This window comes from Eubalaena glacialis, chromosome 15 (genome assembly GCF_028564815.1).
Source record: "Eubalaena glacialis isolate mEubGla1 chromosome 15, mEubGla1.1.hap2.+ XY, whole genome shotgun sequence".
NCBI lineage: Eukaryota > Metazoa > Chordata > Mammalia > Artiodactyla > Balaenidae > Eubalaena > Eubalaena glacialis.
The window spans coordinates 82,197,937-82,219,723 of NC_083730.1; the positions used below are offsets into that span (position 1 = coordinate 82,197,937).

The following is a 21,787-nucleotide window of genomic DNA, read 5'->3' on the forward strand; positions in this document are numbered from 1 at the left end:
GGTTTGCAGCTGTGTCCCTCCAATCTCTGCCTCCATGGTCACATGGCATTCCCCTTGTATGTTTCTGCCTTGGTGTCCAAATTTCCCTCTTCTTAGAAGGACACCGGTCATATTGGATGAAGGGCCCATCCTGCTCCAGTATGACCTCATCTTAACTGATTATGTCTGCAATGACCCCCTTTCCAAATAAGAGCATATTCTGTACTGGGGGCTAGGACTGCAACATATCTTTGGGGGGATCTCAATTCAACCCATAACAGACCCACCTGTCAGAGAGCGGAAGATGCCATTGAAGGAAAGGGTAGAAACTGCACAGGCGAGTCAGTGCCTGAGCCTGAGGCTTAAATGCTTCCCTCAGCACTGAAATTAAACCGCAGATACTAAACTAAAATCCCGGATCTGGGTCCTGCTCGCCTTGCCATTCTCACCTCTTTTTCTCTGCCCTGCCTCATCCACAGGCTCCTGGGTTTCTGAAAACTGTCCAACTCTTTCAGCCTGGGCTGTTCCTTCTGCCTTAAATGCATGTCCATCCCATTCGTCATCTGGCTAACCCTACTTAGCCCTCAAGTCTCAGCACAAACAGCCCTTGCTCCTGAAAGTCTTCCTTGGTTCCCTGGCTTGACTAGGCATCCCTGCTCTGCCCCACCCCCATCATCGCGCCTCTGGTTTAATTTGCATAGCATCCTGGACATCCACTCTACAGCTCTCATCACCACCGAAACCGGCTCATCTCTGTCTCCCCCCGCAGTCTGGATGTTCCGTGAAGATGGAGATCTTGAATGTCTATACATCTCCGTATCTCTGGCACCCACACAGAGAGGAGGCACTCTGAAATATTTTTGGTTGGATGGGCAGATGGAGGAATGACTCTTGAAGAGATCAACTTGAAAGTTATACTGTTGGAAAAGCCATAGTTCCTGAATATTTTCAAAGTTCCTTCCGACATGCCAGAGCTGGCTTTGTAGCATAAGGGAAAGCAGAAAAGTGCTCTGGACCTCAAGGTAAACCAAGTCCTGACCCCAAGTCCTTCCTCCCTCTTGGTAACCCTGAGAAAGTCACGTCACTTCCCTAGACCACGCTTTTCTTGTTTTTCAAAGTGAGAACATCAGGGTTGTTACAATGAATACCACACCCCCTGACACCTTAGTGCTAAGTGCATTCTGGGGTTGGTGGGGGATGGGAGGGTCTTTTTAATTCATCAGTGACATGTTGGCCTTGGGATGAGTGGACCCAATTAGGAATCAGGAGTTTGGGAAAACACTGTCCTAGAGCCTTGGGTTTCCCACTCAAATCATCATTTAAAGAAATTTCCAGGATAGCAGCTCCAAACTGAGTTTCAAAGACGTGTCTCAGAGGCCACCACTGAGGGGACTCGGGGATGGTACACAAAGCCCCCTGATGGACATAACCCAGAACAACTGCCCTTTCAACCTGCTGATTCATATACTGGGGTTTTATATAAGCTTCTTTTTGAAGAAGGGGTTTTATTGTTCAATAATATTAATAATCAACCCTTAAAACTCCAGTCTAGAGAAAGGATTCCTGACTTGAATTTTATAGACCTGAAAATTTAATAAATGGGAGACTGCTTAGAGTTAGCAATGTCTGTTTCTAAGTAAGGACACTACGTAAAAAACAATCACCATCTATAATTACCCATCATTTCACTTTAAAAAGGACATTTAACACCAAAAAGTTTTGATGGATGTTATCTCAAGCTAAAGGGCTGTTTATTAAGTTCACTAACATACTTCATGGAAACACAGTTTGTTTCTTGTCCTCTTTTTTTTAATCTGGCTGGAAGCCAGTTGAAAACAGCCCCAGGCCCTAACCCTCGTCTGGGGGCTGGTCTCTGTGACATAATTCCAAGGGAGTTTGTTCAATACCCAGATTCTGGGCCCAGCCTCAGAGAATGGGATGGGAAAGAGATTCAGAAGCAGCTGACCCATTAGCGCCAGCATTTACGAACTGCCAGGGTCTCCTCTTGCTTAAATCTTAGGTATGGGGTCAACAATTTGATTCTGAGACTTCTGCACAGCTCCTGACTTTGTAAGCCCTTCACAAGCACTGAATGAATGAATGACCCAGGAGGGGAAAAGCAGATATTTGAGGCCCTCTGGACAGCTGTCCAAGTCTCCTCATTGGCGCTGTTCCCATAGCCTGATCTGTCTGTCATCCGCCCCAGGAACCACAGTCCGGTCTGTATTTCACACCTGTCTGCCCACCCACTTCCTCCACCTCTGCAAATGTGCATTCAGAGGCCTGTGCTGATGCCTCGGTGCCGGCCTGGCTGAAGACGCAGCAAGGGGACCAGATAATCTGACAGTATTCAGTGTGTTAGCAAACAGGAATGGCAGCGGTGAATCACGGCCCTGGCAGGACCCCAACACCTGTAAATCACGTGGGATGACACTGCAGACCAAAACTTGTCTTCTATTTATATCCAGAGCTTGAGATGAGAAGAGAAAGTTCGCAGCACCTACACTGATGACATAGGTGTTCAGAAAATCCTACAAGAACTTACCTCCACCTGTCTAGGATAGCTTCTGAATACGCTGGCCACTCCGGCTGGATTGGTGATTCTCGGCCTTGGCTGCACATTGCAATCACCCGGGGAGCATTAAAAAGTACTGATGCCTGTGCCTCACCCTCCAGCGGCTCTGATGTCACTGGACAGGGGTGCAGCCTGGGAATCAGAATTTTGAAAAGCTCCCCTCACCCAGGTGATTGGGATATACAGCCAAGGTTGGAACCACCAGGCTAGAAGTAGTTCCTTCTTATTTCACAGCCAGCTGGAAGTCGACGGTGAAGGGGAAAAGAAAGATTTCTGACACCCTCTGAAAGTAGGAATCTCAAGTAGACAGAAAAGGAAATAATACTCATCAAATAGGTTCATTCTCTTTTTCTGAATTAGTAATTGTTCATATTTCCCCCTGGCTACTCAATGAGGAGAGAAACAAGTGAGAGCATGAATCACAGGTATCCAACCCATAGATCAGTGGCTTTTTATAGGGGCAGTTGTTGCTCTTGCCTGCTCAGCATCCCTATTCTGGGAGTTACATCATCCAGGTGTTCCTTGGAGATCTATTCCCCTTCATTGCAATCCAACTGGTTCAGTGGGGTTGATGCACTTAGATCTATAAAGATGGAAGCCTGAAGCAGCCAAGGGCCACCATGAAGGGAGAGCCTAACTGAGAATGACACCCATAAAGAGGAAAGCAGGACAATGAGATGGGAGAGAAAAAGAACATGGCTTGATGACACTGAGTTCCTGGATCCAGCCATTCCTGAAGCCCTTGTTTATGTCTAGACTTTTTTTCAGTACCTAAACCAGAAAGTTCCCTTTTATTTGCTGAAGCTGGTATGTGGTGGGTCTCTGCATCAGAAAAAGCCCTAACAAATGCAGTCTTGGAGGTCTCTAAGCCAGGTACCCCTCTTTCGCCAATAGCCCCCACTCCTTTGTCCAGGTTCTGTGGGATTTCCAAAAGGACGAGAAACTGGGTACCAAAGGGCTGCTTCCTCTGTCCAGACGCCTGGATCCCCCACACCATACATCTGAAGTAAGTTTACACGTGAGCAGAGGCCGTATTGTCCTTGGTGCAAACCTCGATTTCATAGTCTGCCTCCCCATCCAATGCCCATGGAAACAGAATCCCAGACTGCTCAGAAAGGGTTGTGAAGGGGCAGTCACCTCAGTGTGGACGAGCTGGGCTGTGGGCCTGGCAGCCCCTGACAGAGGAAATGGGGCCTTGGAGAAAAGCCTTGGTTTCTCATGGGGACCAAGTGGCCTCATTAAATAAGGTGAGTGGAGAAGCCTCACCAAAAACCACACTGCTTCGGTTCTGTGCGTGTGTGTGTGTGTGTGTTTGTGTGTGTGTGCATGTAACATATAGAATGTATATGTGTTATATATAACAGATACACACATTAGTAACATTGTATAAATAGTAATCGCTGACATTTATTGCGTGCTCACCACGTGCCTGGCCCTGTGCTAGCAGTTTACAGGCGTTCTCTCATTTAATCTTACAACTGCCCTATGAGGGAGAGCCGACCGTTCTCCTAACTTTGCAGATGAGAAACTGCAGCTCAGAGACCTCACTCCCCCGAGGCCTCCCAGCCAGTAGGGGGCAAAGCTGGGCTCTGAAACCCGGTCTTGCTTAGCTCTGAAGTCTGAGCCCAAGTCAGCCCACTGCCTGTTTTGTAAATAAAGCTTTATTGGGACACAGCCCTGCTCCTTTGGTTACCTAAGGCTGTGTTCACGACACTATCGAAGAGTTAGTCGTTGAGACTGTCGACTTGCAAAGCTGGAAATATTTGCTCTCTGGACCTTTACAGAAAAAGTAGCTGAGCCCTAAATATTCACAGCGGCTGCTGTGGTTTCCAGAAAGTGCTGAGGCCAAAGGCGGCACGGAAATGCCGGGATTTCCCCAGGCCAGCAGGGATGGGGGGCTGTGACAGGTCCCCCTGAGGCCTAGGAAGCAGCCTGTTCTTCGGAGAAGGAGGACTCGTCCCACTCAAAAGGAGTAACAGATAGGTAAAATGCCTGGGATGAAAATGAGAGTTATCAGAGCTACACCCTAGAGCAGGACAGCCTGTGTGGCACTTGAGTGACAGGGAAGGTCAGGAGGGGAGCCCGGGAGCACAGTCCTGGGGATGAGAAGAAGAGCAGACCCTACGTCTGCGAAAAGAAAAGCTTCTGTTATCAGAATTAGCAAAGGACACATCGTTTATGGCAGGTATGGGCACAAGGACCCTAACAGCCCACAAGGACTAATACACTCAGTATCACACTTTACACGTCAGAATTCAATCAGTAGTGATGGCTCCATTTAGGTTTGGTGGGGGGTGGACTGAGGTCCAGCAGAAACCAGGGAGGATCAAAGTTGACCGCGACCCCAACACTGTATAATAGTATTGATGACCACAGCAACACAGGTAATGCTTCCCAGGCACCAGGCACGGTGCTCAGCATCCTTTTATTTCATCCTGATAACCACTCCACAAGAAAGGCCTATTAGGCCCATTTTGAAGATGGGGAAACTGAGGCTCAGAAATGTTAGCTAATAAATGGCAGAAATGAGATTCAAACCCAGGTTTGTGTAACTCTCAATTCCGTGCCTGGCTAATGCCAGGATGCTATGGCTTCACCTTGAGAGTGGAGCTGAGTCTCCACCTGGAACCGGGGGTTAACCTTCCCTGGCAGGTTGTGTGCTTCCTGGAGACCCCCCAGGAGTGTCAGAGGGATAGAAAAGAAATTCCTTGCCATGGATCACTGAGAAACACAGCCCAAGGGAGACACAGAAAAAGGAAAGGGTTGTCTGTACAATAGTGGAGACATGGCCCCACTATGTTGGATCGTGAACTAATCTGGCCAGGAAGATGCTCCTCAAAGCCCCTGAGGACAGGGACCCTCATTAATCATTTTTACTCTAATGGACACTGATTGTCAGCTTCCCCAGCATTCACGTTCCATTTTTAGGCAAAATCCTCCATTTCTAAGCCCAAAAGTAAAGTTCACAGCCCAGGATTAAGCCAGTAAATTTCCATCCCATTTCCCTGACCCTACCAGTTGGTTCAGAGGTGGCATGTGGTCACACTGGTTGACTCAGTGAATCTCAGACTTAAACAATCTCATTCCTTTACTATGGACCAGAAGAGGGAAGGGGCTGAGACTTCTGAGGCCATATCGCCACCACATGGAAAGCCTAAGAGCGAAGCCATCCTGGAGAAGAGCAGAGCTGAGAGAGATATGGAGTCCTGACATGAACTGAGCCCCTAGATCCAGCCAAGCCTGAAGCTCATGCAACACCTGGACTTTTCAGCTACATGTGCCAATAAATGACCTTGACACTAAAAAAAAAGTTCAAGTTTGTTTACTGTCACTTGAAACCAAGCCATATGTCCATACTACCACCATCGTACAGCGATAAAGACCTGCTTATTTTCTGATTAACAAAATAGTTCTTGGCAGTTTTGCCTGGGGGCCTGCTTCTCTGGTCAGTTAAAGCAGGAGAACCATCCATAAAATCCTAAAGACTACATCGAAGTCTAGCAACTTCAGCTCCTGCCTCAGTGATGCCCAAACCAGCCAGCTCTACAGCTCTGGAGGGCAACAAGCAGAATCCTTTCTCCTTTGCTCTCTAGATCCTGAGTAGCTGAAGGCCCACAATGCTGGCCACAAAGTGAATGCTCAGAAATGGTACTGTCCATTCAAAAACATTTATTTGTGCAGGAGGGGTTGTTACTAGGACAAAGGCACAATCAGACACAGGTCCTGATGACAGGGAACGGGATGCCCGTGCCGCCAGTGTGTACCTGACTGAGGATCAGGGCTCACTCCAAGAAGCACAAATGACCCCCCTGGCTCTTAGCACCAACCACTCGCCAACCGATTTTTGCTGCCACAATTCCTGGTGGGAGCAATCATAACAAAAGGTCTAAGGTTGCCCATTGCATGCTGGCCCAAACTCTTTGTGCCAAGGCAGGAATTCCAAAATATATGGGCAGATCAGAGAAGACGGAGTTGATAAAAATCCAGCACTAGCCTCACATAAAACATACATACCCACCTGCATGCTCCCCCGACACACACACACAGCACCAGCGCTCCCGTACACACAAAACACGTCATCTTTTAAATGAAGGCACTGTTTCCCTCCTCTCGGGCACTTTCAGTAGCACTTTCAGAAGCTTCAGTTTTGCAACCATCTCGGTGTAACAGAGAGAACCATTAGTTAGGCCCCAGGAGACCTAGGTTCAAACCCCAGCTCTGCAATCCTGGGCAAGTCCCTTCCACTCTCTGGCCTCAGTTTCTCCATCTGTAAAATGAGAGCTTGCACTCAGTGATTTTTGAGGCACCTACCAGTTCCAACCTACATGATTCTAGAACGGAGGTTAAAAACTGGGAACCCCAAGACCAAATAGGACCCACAAGCCCATGGGGTTATTTAAACTGGTTCACGCATCGTTGAAAGATTTTTCACTGGGTGCTTACATTTTAAAACTGGGAGTCTTCTCATAAACGTCACGGTCTCTGACTTCTTTTGAAAAAGCCAAAGATCTGGCAGCCCTGGGCCCACAAAGAGGGTCTGCACGAAGTAAAACACAACACCACTTACACAGAAGTCCCGCCAAGACTGCACGGCCTGAGTCTAACCGTGCGGAAACATCAGACAAACCCAAACTGAGGGACATTCTGTAAAGTAGCTGGTCCCTACTCTTCGAAAATATCAAAGTCACAAATGACAAGGGCTAAGGAACTGTTCAAGGTCGACACAACTGCTAAATGCAGTAGGTGACCCCAGACTGAATCCTGCGCCAGAAGAATAAAATGCTCTAAAGGATGCTATTGAGACAAATTGCTGAAATTGGAAGATGGTTAGGTGAAAGTCTTGATCAGATAAGTTTACTAAATCTGGTAACTCTGTGTGGTTATATAAGAGAGTATACAACCTAGCCTCAAATGGTCCACCAAAAGGAGGGACGGCGGGGGTGGGGAGAGAGAGAGAGAGAGAGAGAGAGAGAGAGAGAGAGAGAGAGAGAAATCAGAGCTGGGGGCGGGGGAACTGGAGAGAGGAAGCAAATGTAAAGAAATGTTAAAAACTAGTGATTCTGAGTTTAAGGGGTACAGGAATCCTCTGTATTGTTTTTGCAACTTTTCTATAAGTTTGAAACTATTTCCAAAAGAAGCTTAAAAAAAAATGACATATAACCGAGTGATGCTCAAATGTTCACGTGCAAAATCCCCTGGAGGGCTGGTGAAAATAGAGAATCCTAGACACTCCCCAGGGCTTCTGATGCAGTGGGTCTGGAAGGAGGAAAGTAAGAATTTGCATTTCTCACAAGCTTTCAGGTGGTGCCGTTCTGGGACACGCTTTGAGAACAACAAACTGCTACAACCTAGTTTAAATTGTGGAAGTGTCCACCAGAAGAAGCAGACACAGAAAGGGTTTTTAAAAAGCAGGATTGGGAGAGGGATGGTGCAAGGAACGAATGTGTCATTATGAAACTTTCTGTATCATTTCACTTGTTCCCAGGTGTATATATCTGAACGCCTACAAATCACCTACACCAGTACCTGCCTGGCGAGGGCAGATGGTCAGTACGTGTTAGCGACCTGCTGGTTTCTAAATATAGCAAAGATGCCAGGTGACATGGGACATGGGTGTTTCTTGTGTCTCCTGGGTGAGGGCAGTGGGAGCAGGCCTTCCGCTGGCTCATTCTTGGGGAGAAAAGTCCTTCAGGTCACTCCAACAGGATAAACGTTTTCCCCTTGGAATTGCCACCACTGAATCAGGTCAGACACAAATTTCTCAGAATCTCTCCTGATTCTGAGATGAGAATATGGTTCAGGCAGCCAATTTTTGTCAAGACACGCGCTCCTCCTCCCCCTCTTCCGGGCGGAGGGAGGGTAATGAACCTTGGTCTCAAGGATCATTAAACCGCAATATATAATCACCCCCATCCTGAGTCTCTGTACAACCCTCCCAGTGTCTGGTTTCTTGGGAGGCCACAGCTCGGCTTCATCAGTCTTTATTGCTACCTGCTGCAGCCACCCTAACAAATCAGGCTTCTGACTCAGCCTCAGGGCACATGAGGCCGGGCCCTCAACTGAGGGTCAGCTACCTGTCGCTGTGTCTCCAGGACAAAGAACAGGAGTTGCTTGGAGAAGAGATGAGAAGAGGGCACGGTGAGATGGGACAAGGTGAGGGCATGCTGTCTTTCAAACGCCTGGTGAAGGACAATATTTCATAAGATCGGGGCCTCGTATCAGACTCCAGCTGGTGCCACTGGGGCCAAGGTGGGGATGTCTGGGTATCATCAGTCACTTGTTGGCTTTTGTAGCTGCTGCCCTGAAGTGCTCAACCTCCCACCCCCAGGCAGCTAATAAACTCCCAGAAAACTGCAGGTGGCAAAAGTCCCCCGTCATTCCTCACCTTCTACCAAAGATGTTCAGGATGACATCTTTTGGCCACGTTCTGCAGCTGCCTGGCCCCCACAGGAATGGCTACCACCTGGGACAGTAGGTCCCCTAAATATCAGCACCCGAGTCCGGCGGGGTAATAGTTCGCTAGCCAGCATGGGTGCTGACCGCTGAGCAAGCGCAACGCTCTGGTGAACAAGAGGCATCCTTGGAGCAAGGCTGGGCCCCACCATACAATCCCCCAACTAAGCAAGGGTGCCAGAGGGAAACCTTGAACAAGTTAAGCTCCCTACTTGCTAAGCAGGCAAGTTCCAGTGGAGACAGCGTTGCCATTTCACACCCCAGCACTGCAGACTGGCGGATTCAGAATGACTGCAAACTCCACCTCCTTCCTGGCCTGTGACCTTGGGCCAGTTACTTAAATCTCTCAGCCTCAGTTTCTTCATCTGTAAAATGGGGATCATAATAGTACCTACCTGATGGAAGACTGTGAAGCTTAAACAAAATAATAGAAGTAAATGGCCTCGCCTGAACTGATGATGCTTGGGACATTGTCAACACACAATAAATGCTAATTGCTATTGTTATCATCATTTTCATCATTGTTACAAGCTATCCCATCACATAATGTACAGCAATAGCTCCCCGAGCTACCCTTTATTGAGATTCAGTGCTCTAAGCTCTGGCCCCTGTGCTAGGAAATTTACATGATTTCCTCATTTTGTCCTCACTACATCCTTGCCAGGTAGAAACAGACCCACAGGGTTCAGTGATGTGCCCAAAGATATGTCAGCCACCATTTAGTTGCTATAAACCCCAAATCACTTCTGCCAGCCAGTAATGAATGATGATGTAGGTGGCATTTTTTTCATTCTGAAGAAGCTTCTTTATAGGGATCATAGAGGCTACCTAAGTCAGCTGGGATCAGAGATGCCCTCCAAGGAGCCAAAGACACACAGCTTTTAGACCAAAAATGGTCCATGGGTGGAGGGCATCCAATCAGATACCACAGGGGCAACATGGCATGCATGAATGCAGCATGGAATAAATAAACACAGCGAGGATGGAGAGGTAAGTCCGTGGTTCTCTACTTCTCTGGGAAACAGGTTCACTCCTGAGTCAGCATCTTCCACACTGCGCAGCAGAGTCCAACACCTTATGTTCTGTCCATAGCTAACCTTAGAGACAGATTCCTCAGAAGCCAGGGCTCCTTCTACTCCCCTCCCTCCCCCTGTTTGTCACCCCCAGACCAAGGAAGGAGGGTGAGCCCCAAGGAGGTAAGTCCTTCTCGCAGCCCATCCGAGGTGGCTAGGCACCCCGAGGGTCCAAGACTCGGCCACTCTGCAGCTGGAATCTTCCTAATGCTGACTCCAGGCATTACCATCAGGGGTAACAAAATGCAGGATCACCACCCTTCACAGCACAGCCGCAGCCAGAGCTGACTGTGACAAACGGGCGGACAGACTCAGACTGGCAGGGACACAGCCTCAGAGGCTCCCTCGGCTGGGTCGTGGGAGGAAGGCTGGCACTGGGGCCCAGAGGCAGGAAGTTCTCCTCTGGAACTCAGAGTGGCATGAGATTGGGACTGTTGGAAGCATGGGGGAGCCGGTGCCAGCAGCTGTGTTCTCCCAACAGCCCTGGCCTGGAGACTCCAAAATCAGCATTCTAAGTGAGTCAAAAGATCTGCCTAGGAAAAGCCACTTTGCATACTCACTGGGTAAGCCTTAGGGTTTCTAAGCTCTGGAATGGACCTGCGTGGAGTCACTTATTGTACAGTTGGGGAAACTGAAACCCAGATGGAGACAGGAAGATGGGATGCAGGTTAGATTTGCATTTGGATTCAAAATCTACAACGTGGGCAAGATCACTCACCTTTTGGAGCCTCAGTTTCCTGATTTGTAACATGGGAATGATGATGTCTGCCTCAAAGAGTGCAGTGAATCTTAACTGTGACAATGCAGCTGATGTGCTCAGCAGGGACAAAGGTCATACAGACAATTGGTGACAACACTGAGACTTCAGCAGAGAGAGTCTCATTTCCTGATCTGGAGCCTATTCCAACAGGCTGCCTCTGTTTCTATCATTTGTTAGGATCAAAGAAAATGGGACTGGTCCATAGGGGTCCAGCTAATATTTGGGTTACACACTTGTTCCCCCACTGAGACTAAAATGCTATCTTTCTCCTTCCTGGGAGATCAGAGAGCAACCTCTCTGCATACAAGGACCAGGACTGTCCAAAGAGACAATAGTGCTTCTAGGGCACTTAGTGCCTAGATGCCCTAGAATAGGGCATCTTAGTATCAGGAGCTGATTTTAATTCAGGACTTTGCTCCTGCCCACAGGCAAGCAGGGAAGCCTCTCCTCTCAGATGGAGATGGGGCAGGCATGAAAAGTGGGGAGCTATGGTGAATCCTTGCAGAACTCTTTGGCAGAAGCAGAGGTCTGAATGTGCAAGTCTGTGGGTTGTGGGTTTTTTTTCTTTTTTTCAGCAAGCTGGAAATGTTTCTACTCCAGCCAGAATTAAAGTGCAGGGCTATGGTCAAGCCCTCTGAGGTGGCCATGCTGACATTCACTCACGGGACGGCGATGCTCGAAGACAGATGGCTGCTGGAAGCAGCTGCCCAGCATCACGCCAAGGTAAATTCTAAGCACTCTTAGGGTCGTAAGGAAGTGGGGAGTGTGAACTGAAAGGCATTTAGCCACAGCCTCAAAATTAACCATGGAGCCAGAGGATGGAAATGATACTAGGCTAAGGAGCCAATAAACATCAGAACAACAGCTATCATTTATCAGGCACTTACTCTGTGCCAACTACTGTGCAGACAACTTGACAAATATGAGCTGATCTAATCTTCACAACCATCTATGACATGAAGCTATTGTTAGGCCCATTTTACAGATTAAGGAAACTGAGGCTCAGAGAGGCTCTTGACTTGCTCGAGGTCCGCACACTGCTCAAAAGTAACAGAGCTGGGACTGGAACCCAGGCAGCTCCCTCCAGGGCCATGACACCCTGCCCCACCCTGCTGTCGTTACACATCGGATATGTCATCCCCTTTTTTCTCGTCCAGGCTCACCACGCAGCCCTCTGACTGCCACGCAGGCCCACCCACCGTCATGGAGTGTTTCTAGTCTCTCTGACAGTGATTTCTCTTGACAAATTGATAAATTGGCCTTCTGGCGTTGACGTGTGTCATGAGTGCTATTTTAGTTTCCTTGATTCAGGGCCTCTACCCTCTGGGCACTGAGATAAGCCAGGCTCTGGAACTTATCCTAACTGATGTCCACACAAGTCTCTTCTGGTACCAGACCCTCCACTGATTCCTGCAGTGGACTCGTGAGACACATCTGTGGCTTGTAAACAGTTCACAGTTCTGCCCCGGGCCAACCATCCAGCTGGGCTAAGGCAGAGGTTCTGAACCCAACAGTCTTGACACTGGACATTTGTGTTGGATGTTACGTGTGCAGTTTTCCAGGGAGAAAATTAATAGATTGCATCCAATTCTTAAAGGGCCCATGGCCTCCCTAAAAAAAGTTTTAAAACCCTTATGTAAAGGTAAAGAATAGAACCCCACATTTAGAGAAGGGTATCCCACTGGATATTTGAGGAACTTGGTTATCAAATCAGGCATGATGGATAAGCTTGTATACTCTGGAGTGAGAAAGAATCAGATTCAAATCCTGACTCAACTACTCCATAGCCGTGTGACTTTAGGCAATTCTTTGATGTCCCTGGGCCTCAGTTTCCTCATCTATACAATGGGAATAATCCATCTGTACCATTGATTATTGCAAGAACTAAATGATATCACACATGTGGGTGAGTAGCACATACTGGTGCTCAGTAAACATCACTTATCATTTATCACAGCATCAACATGTGGACACAGTCTGGCTGTATTAAGGGCAAGGGGTTATTTCCTACAAATTCTAGCACCCCCTCCTCTTCCTGAGTTCCCAGGCAATAAAATTTTTGTCTTGGCTGGCGGACTGGTTGGGCTTTTTTCAGGGACTCCCCTCTGACCACATCTGTGCCTGTTCAGCAAAATGGGCCTCTAGGCAGAGAAGATTAAACACCTTCTGAGACCTCAGCTCTTGATCACCAGAAAGTTCCATTTCCTCTCCCAGGAATAACCACTTTGCTGCAAAATTCATGGGAGCAGAATGTAAGCCACTCCAGGCCACGCTCAGCCCAGTTTGAACCCAAACCCATCTTTGAGATGTAAAGGTTATGCGCTTTGACCCACGGTGGGGGAGAAAATTACAAAATTGAATCAGAGATGCCTTATCCACAGTGGCCAGGAAAAATCCTGTGACCGGACTGCTGAGAAGCAGAGGAGAGAAAAGGCTGATGTTTCCTTTAATGCCCTGCATGCTTGCTTCCTGCTGTCATCCCTACACACCTGCAGGCCAAAAAAGAGGAGGCACATGGGACCAATGACAACAGCCTCCCAATTATGCCCCCTTCTCTCCGAAACCATCCCCAGGGGCATGAGTGGCGCAGGTGGAGGCGGCAGGCAGACCGCGGATGAGGCGTGTTCCGCGCGCATTTCCCGAGTATTTTCACGGAAGGAAAAGAAGAGGGCGCGCCCCGGGCGCGGAGGGCAGCAGGTGCAGCTGCTGGGGACTTACTTGAGGAGAAGTTGGCCTCGGAGTGGACGGGAGGGGTGGAGGGCAGGAAGGGCGCGTGTCCCACGAAGAAGGAGCGGAGGGAGCGCTCGGACAGCAGCGGGGAGCGCTGCTGGGAGGGGATATTCTCACAGCTGCCCACGCTGCTGTGGATCTTGAGGTTCAACGGCTTGCTTTTCTTCTTGGCTCTGAAGGGGAGACAGAAAAAAGAAGAGAGGGAAATGTATCCCTAAGCACACACAATGAGAGCAGGGGGACCCAATCTCCTTAGCGTGGCACCCAGTAACCACTCCCCACCTCCATCTGGCCCTGCCACCCTCTCCGGCTCCCTCCCACTGGGCTCCAGCCACATATTTTGTGTTGCTTCTCACCTCTAACCCTTGGTTTATGCTCTTCCCATGGCCTGGAAACCCTCCCCTTCTTTGTCGGGTAAAGGCCCCATATGTTTTTTTACAACTCTGGTGTCCTCTCCTCCAGGAAGCCTTCCTTGACAACCCAGTCCATCCCAACCAGGGTTGAGTGTTCTTCTTACAGGAAGCCTTCCCTGACACTCCCCCTTTCCTCCTAGCTTGGGTTGGTGTTCCTCCTCCATCCTCCTAAAATATTCTCTATATATCTCTGTGGCTGCACTTTCCTATATTTTCCAAATTTGTTCTTTTAGGCTCTGTCTCCCAAGTGGACTGAGGGTCTTTGAGGCCAGTGACTCTGTATTGTTCATTTCTCCGTCTTCGGCAACCAGCACAGAGCCTGGCACACAGTAGGTGCTCACGAAATGTTTATTAAATGATCGATCTGGATGAAGACGGCCACTCATAACGCTGCATTTTAATTCTCCATCTTCCAGGCCTGACTGTGAGCTCCTTGAGGGTCGGAACCTGTGGTTTTTGTTGTTGGAGCGCTCAGCCCCTAGCTCAGCCCCAGCTGAATAGAATGTACCTCTTGGGCTGGTTCTGAAACATTTCTCCCCTTCCCCAGGAGTTTAGGTGATCAGCTGAAGAGAGTTTGGTCCAAAATTAACCTCACCGCCTTCCCCCCAACCCCCAACTCCCGCAGTGCCCTGTTCATGTGTGGCCAGGAGTTGGGCGCCCTCTTGTGGCCAAAGCAAACCTGCCTCGCAAATGTTCACAGATCCAGATGCAGGGCCCAGGAAGGGGTGTTCATTTAAGACTAGAGGCCTCCCACACAGGCAGCCTAAAAGTCACCCTCTCCAGGAGGTCTGCTGCCCCTCAGCTTTAAGGAGTTCAAGTGTGCCTGCAGAGCTGCCCCCCGCAGCGCCTGCGCGGGCAGCCCTGCTCCTCATCCCCGCGGGGGTCTGCAGCAAGGCCCAGGAAGGCGCCTCCTGCTAGAGCAGCACGCGATGGCCGGCTCACCCCGACCGCGGCTGGAGAAGAGCAGGCAGCGGGGGTGGCAGCATTTCATTCCACACGAGCGTCCAGTGGTGGAGAGTCACAAAGGCGTCTACACAGAGGGAGTGTAATGTAGGAGTTACACTCGCAGGCTTTGGGGTCAGGGAGTTTGGAGCCTGGGTCCTGACTGTGACCTCAGGAAAGTGATCTCACCTTTTCGTGCCTCAGTGTCCTCACCTGGACGATGGGGGAAACCACAGCACCTACCTACGAAGGATGGATGACGATTCTACGGGATCATGTGCTTGGCACGGGGCCCAGCACAGAATGAGGGTTCAGGTGACCTGATGTTAACGTCACTATGACCAGGTTAAACTGGCTGTCTGTATAGCAGGGGCTTAACCTTGAAGAAGCCAAAAACTGAAGCCAAGCCATGTTTTTCACCTGAAACATCCAACAGCTCCCTCAACTCACCACGACCCTTGGCAGATGAAGAGGATGCAGTCAAACCCTGCAGCAATAGGTACCATGATGATCTCCCAAACACAGATGGCAGCCTTGAGGCACTGGGCCACTAAGTGATGAGGCCAGATCCCTTGTACAAGAAGAACCAAGTCTATATGTAAAATAGATAACTAATAAGGACCTACTGTATAGCATAGGGAACTCTTCGCTATACTCTGTAATGACCTATATGGGAAAAGAATCTAAAAAAGAGTGGATGTATGTATATGTGTAACTGATTCACTTTGCTGTACAGCAGAAAATAACACAACATTGTAAATCAACTATACTTCAATAAAAATTTTTTAAATAAAATAAAATAAAAAGAAGAAGCAAGTCTAACCCAGCACAAGTGTAATAGTAGCTCAATGCTGCTTCACTCATGGCCACAGAGGGAGCAGAGAAGGGGTGTGTATAAATAAATGTTAGTTGGACAGATGGATGGATGGGTGGATGGATGGGTGGGTGGATAGAGGGGAAAAGGGTGAAAAGTGGAAGGATGGAATGAATGAAGGACAGAGAGGATGAGAAGATGAAAGAATGGGAGGGCAAATGGATAGAATGAAAGAGAGAATGAGAAGATGGAAGGATGGGGAAGGGGAGGATGGATGGAAGGAAGAATGGATGGATGGACGGAAGGAAGAATGGATGGATGGATGAATGGATGGATGGAAGGGTGAAAAGGTCAAAGGATGAAAGGGTGATGGATGGATGGAGGTAATGAAGGAGGAGAGGATGGTAGGATGGAAAGATGGATAGAAAGAAGGGAGGAAGAGAGGATAGGAAGAAGAGAAAGTGGGAGGATGAATGGCTATTTAATCAGAGAAAGTGGAAGGAAATTCTGTATCGCTTCCCACCCACCAAGGAAGCCTTTGTAGACAGGATGTAGGATTCACCTTTACCATCTGTGCTCATTACCCAGACATGCTTGGAGAGGAAAACAGACACAATCGACTGTGTCTGATGACTGTGACTAAAATTTAGTGGATATTTTGCAGTATATCCTGCAGATGCAGTTAAGAAGAACATCCTCTCCATGATCTTCACAGGATATTAGATATCTATTACATAAATGTATTTTCTGGAAATGGGGCCAATTCTGGGGAAAGCAGCAAAATGAAACACTGGCACGGGCAGCTCCATCCTCTGGGGCTGTATCAGCACCGGCTGGACGTGCCGCTTTCTGGAAGGGCTCTCTGACATGGCAGGCTGGACCACAAACTGTGCCTAGGAAAATGTGCTTGTTTTACCAGGTACAGCAAAGGCCTAGTCCAACGTTGGCATCTAGAAAAGTTCTTCCAACCTTCCTGATTTGCATAGCATATTTGAACGAAAAGGATCCTGAGAATTCTCACTGCTTCACATTGGTTCATTACTTTCCACCTCCAGCCCACAGTTCTGGACCAAGCCACCTTCCTCCCTCACCTAAGCTACTGCTGCTGCTGCCTCTTAAAATCCTAATCCCACTTTTGTTTCCCTTTGCTTTATTTTTTTTTGTATTGAGGTAAAATTCACATGAAGTTAACCATTTTAAGGTGAACAACTCAGTAGCATTAAGTATTCACAATGCTGTGCAAACACTACCTCTATTTAGCCCCCCAAATATTTTCCTCATCCCAAAAGAAAACCCTCTACCCATGAAACCATTACTCTCCATTCCCCTTTGCTCCAGCCCCTGGCAATCACTAATATTTTCTGTCTCTAAGGATTTGCCTATTCCAGGTATTTCATATAAATGGAATGAATCATCCAATATGTTACCTTTTGCGTCTGGCTTCTTTCACTTAGCGTCATGTTTTTGAGGTTCATCCATGTTGTAGCGTGTATCAAAACATCATTCCTTTTAATGGCTGAATAACACCATCTGACTTTTGTTTACAATGTATTTTCTACCCAGCAGTTAAAGTGATGTTTAAAAATGGTACATTGTATCATGTCACCCTCAGCTTAAAAACTTCCAAAGGTTTTCCATTGTTCTCCTTTCCCATGGCTTACAAAAGCTTCATAGCACCCTCAACACCCTCTCTCCAACTTCTTTATCATCACCTTGTCACCCTCTGACTCTGATCATCTCCCTGGTCCTTGACCACACCAAGTTGTCATCCACCTCAGGGCCTTTGCACATGCTCTCCCTCTGCCTGGGGCGCTATTCCCCATCCTGTTAGTGGAGACCTACTCACCTTTAGGCATCACTTCCTTAGAGACACTGTCCCCAATCCTCAGAACTAGTCAGATCTCTAGGCTACATGTGCTCCCAGCACTATGTGAATTCTGCATTTACTTATGTGCTTACTGAATGTCTGTCTCCCCCATGGCCTATGCCCCCCACACACAAGGGAAGAATCTGTATCCCCAGCACCTAACACAAAGCAGGCACGCCACAATGGCAGAGCCAAGATCAGATGCCGGGTCCACAGACTCCCAACCACGTCCATGTGCCCCAGCTCAGGCTAGGACCTGACATCCTCCATCTGGGGGGAGGGGGGGCGGGGTGGGGAATTCTAAAGGACTGTGTCCCAGTTTTGATCTGTGAGTCAGGAGGACTGTTTATCAGCATCTTCCCAGTTAATTCTCAAATATGGGCTCCTTGAGGGCGGAGATGCATCTTATTTCTTTCACCAGCCTCTGGCCACCTCTGTCTGGATCTGGCAGACAGCTCTGCACTCATAAGGCTCCTGATCGATGCCCATTTGCCAGCTAGCCTCTCAGAGCCTTCATCACAAAGGTTGCCAAGGGAAGTCCCAGACTGATGCTTAGGCTTTGCGTCATTTCCTCTCCCCAAAGTCTGCTAGATTTTGAGCTAAGCCAAGCCGCTGGCTCACACGGTCCCTCAGCTTCCTCAAGTGTGGGGTTGTGTCCCCTTGCACTTGAAAGCCTTCACCAGCCAAACCTCTCAGCATATCATTAACGGGGTCTGGGGCATCTGGCCCTGCCGATCGGCAGGAAATGACAGGGCTGGGAACAGACAAGCTCCTCGCAGGCATGGCAGAAGGACAGGCACAAACACACATTCTCACACACCACCCTGGGCAGCAAAGTGCTAATCCAGTAGCCATTTCCCCAAACAGGAAAAAAATGCCCGCTGGTCTAACCCGGAGCTGCGTGAGCTGCCCCTCCCTCTCAAACTGGGCCATTTAAATCCTTTGCAGTTGGCCTGATCTGATTACCCAAGAGGAGACCTCCAGGAAAGACCCTTTTCAAAACCAAAGAATAACACCAGTTCTTGGGTGAGAAGGGGTGGAGGTGGGGGGAGTACTTAGGGACCCTCGGCTCAGCTGCTCGAGCCTGGGGAAGGAGGAGGTTTAGAAAAGCCTAACACTGGAGGATGTTTATTGAGAATCCATTGTGGTCCTTGGCCACAGGTGACAACCCTCATTTCTGGCTTAGGCATGCCCAGAGCATGGCAAGAATTAACAGGGGCCCCGGCAAAAAAAGGAGCACTGATGAGTCAGTCAGACAACAGAAGCTGCATTTCCCCAGGTGTGGAGGAACAGGCAATGCTTTTAGATGACACGTGGACACCATTTTTGTATTTTAAAAGTTGAAATTTGAAATATTGATTTTGCACACCAAATCCATAATTTCGTGCAGTTTTTTCACAGTATACAGCCTTATGTAAAATACACTAAGAAGAATTAAAAGAAGAAGAGGAAGAAAAGGAAAGGAAAGAAGGAGAAGGAAAAGAAAAAGAGGAAGAAGGAGATGAGGAAGAACAAAGGAAATGGAGGAAGAGACATTGGCCGAAAAAAAAATGTCAAGTAAATTCTAGTATAGGTCCCACCAGAGTGGCTAAAATAGAGTTGACAGCACCAGATGTTGGCAAGGATACAGAGCAACCAGAATTCTCATAAAATTCTGGTGAGATTGTGAATGGAAACAATTTGACAGTATCTACTGAAACTGAACATATGCTCTGACCCAACAATTTCACCCCAGGGTATTATGTCCTTAACCAAAATGACCGCCCATGTCCACAGAATGACCTGTGTAAGAATATTCGTGCCAATGTCATTCATATGGGCAAACACTGGGAAAAATCTCAATGTCCATCAATAGCAGTATGGATAAATATATCGCAGTATACTCATTTATTTGACTACTGCACAACAATGAAAAAGAGGAAACTATTGCTATACTACAACATGGCTGAGTCTCAAAGATACAGTGTTGGGGCAAAGAAGCCAGCCACAAAACAGTTTTATGTTGTATGAGTCCATTATGATTCCATTTACATCGAGTTCAAGAACAGGCAAAACTAATCTATGGTGAGAGACCCCAGAAGAGTGATTTTCTTTGGGGAGGTTACTGACTGGAAGGGGAACCAAGAATCCTTCTGGGGGCTGGACATGTCCTCTGTTTTGACTGGGTGACGGTCACCTGGGTGGATTGATAAATAAAAATGCATCAAACTGTACACAAAAATTGTGTACTTTACTTCTGAATTAAACTTATGCCTTACAAAAAGTTTTTTAAAACAACAGTGAAAAAAACAAACAACCCAATTAAAAAGTGAGATTAAAATTAAAAGATTTGAATCGACATTTCTCCAAAGAAGGTATACAAATGACCAACAAGCCCATAAAAAGATGTGCAGCATTACTAGTCATTAGGGAAATGCAAATCAAAACCACAATGAGATGCCACTTCACACCCACTAAGATGGCCATAATCAAGAAGTCAGAAAATAATAAGTGGTGATGAGGATGTGGAGAAATTGGAACTCTTTTCCATTGCTGGTGTGAATGTGCTGCAGCCACTGTGGAAAACATTCTGATGGTTCATTCCTCAACAAGTTAAACATGGAATTACTATCTGACCCAGCAATTCTACTCCTAGATATATACCTAAAAGAATTGAGAACCGGTGTTCAAACAAAAACTGTACACAATGTTTACAGCAGCATTATTCACAATAATCAAAAGGTGGAAACAACTCCCATGTCCATCAAAAAATGAATGGATAAACCAATTGTGGTCTATCCAGACAATGGAATATTATTCACTATTATGAAGTACTGATTCATGCTACAATGTAGATGAACCTCAAAAACATGAGCTAAGTGAAAAAAACCACATGCAAAGGCCACATATGACGAATCCATTTATAGGAAATATCCAGAATAGGCAAATCTATAGAGACAAAAAGCAGATTAGTGGTTGCCCAGGGCTGGGGGCAGGAGGGGGAATGGGAAATGACTGTTTAATGGGTCTGGGGTTTCCATTTGAGGTAATGGAAAAGTTTTAGAACTGGATAGTGGTGATAGTTGTGCAAGATTATAAATGTACTTAATGCCATTGAATTGTACACTTTAAAATGGTAAATTTTATAGGATGGATAAACAACAAGGTCCTACTGTATAGCACAGGGAACTATATTCAATATCCTGTGATAAACCATAATGGAAAAGGATATGAAAAAGAATATATATGTATAACTGAGTCATTTTGCTGTACAGCAAAAATTAAACACAACATTGTAAATCAACTATACTTCAATAAAATTTAAAATAAAAATGGTAAATTTTATGCTATGTGTATTTTACTATAACTAGAAAAAAATAATAGCAATAAAAAATAATAGCAATACAGGAAGCATATTTCTCCCCCTTCCTAGCTGTGTGACCTTTATCAAGTCACTTAACCTCTCTGAGCATCAATGTCCTCACCTGTAAAAATGCCTACCAATGCCTCTACCTCACAGGGTTGTATGAAGATCCAATGAAATAATGGACTTCAATGCCTCACAGAGTACCTGGCACCTGAGCTAGGGAGCTCTTCTCACATTTGTCCCTTGCCAAGAAATTTCTTTTCCTCTAGACACAGACTGAGGCTCCTTATAGGCAAAGTCTGTCCCACGTGGAAGTAGGTCAGGACTCAAAATCAAAAGAAGATGGATAAGTATCCACAAAGAGGACCAAACAATTCCTCTTTACCCTGGACTTCTTGCCTCGGGAGAAGCACATGAAGGTCTGAGGACCACACTGACCCGTCTCTGGGGTGATGACACCAGACGGGGGAGGCATGAACCTTCCTGGAAGAAGGGCAGTTACAAAAGGATTTTCAAAGGCATCCAGAGAAAAGGGTCGGCAAGGAATGCTTGCTCAAGGCAGCCCTTTCCCTCCACTGTGTTCTTCCTAGGACCCCTCTAGGCTCTCACCATCAGTGCCTATTATATGCTAAGGGAATCCCTCGGCACCACTCAGATTAATTTTATCACTAAAAGAAGAGAAACACCCACTGCCTTTGACAGAGTAGTCACTAGGGAATGGACTTGAGACTGGTCACTTTATGAAATTCTTATTCTAGTGGTGTATTAATTTCCTCATTTGCTCTCTAGAATATTCTAGAACTAGAATATAAGCCCCATCTCAATCTTGTTCACC

General features: G+C 47.3%; 1 protein-coding gene across 1 annotated transcript in view; it reads right to left on the reverse strand.

The window, feature by feature from the left end:
* KSR2 (kinase suppressor of ras 2) overlaps positions 1-21,787 on the reverse strand; it is a 390,550-nt gene that overhangs the window by 147,513 nt on the left and 221,250 nt on the right. The window contains exon 5 of the mRNA XM_061169432.1: positions 13,559-13,743. Coding sequence (XP_061025415.1) covers positions 13,559-13,743 — 185 coding nt within the window. The remainder of the gene's footprint in view (positions 1-13,558; positions 13,744-21,787) is intronic.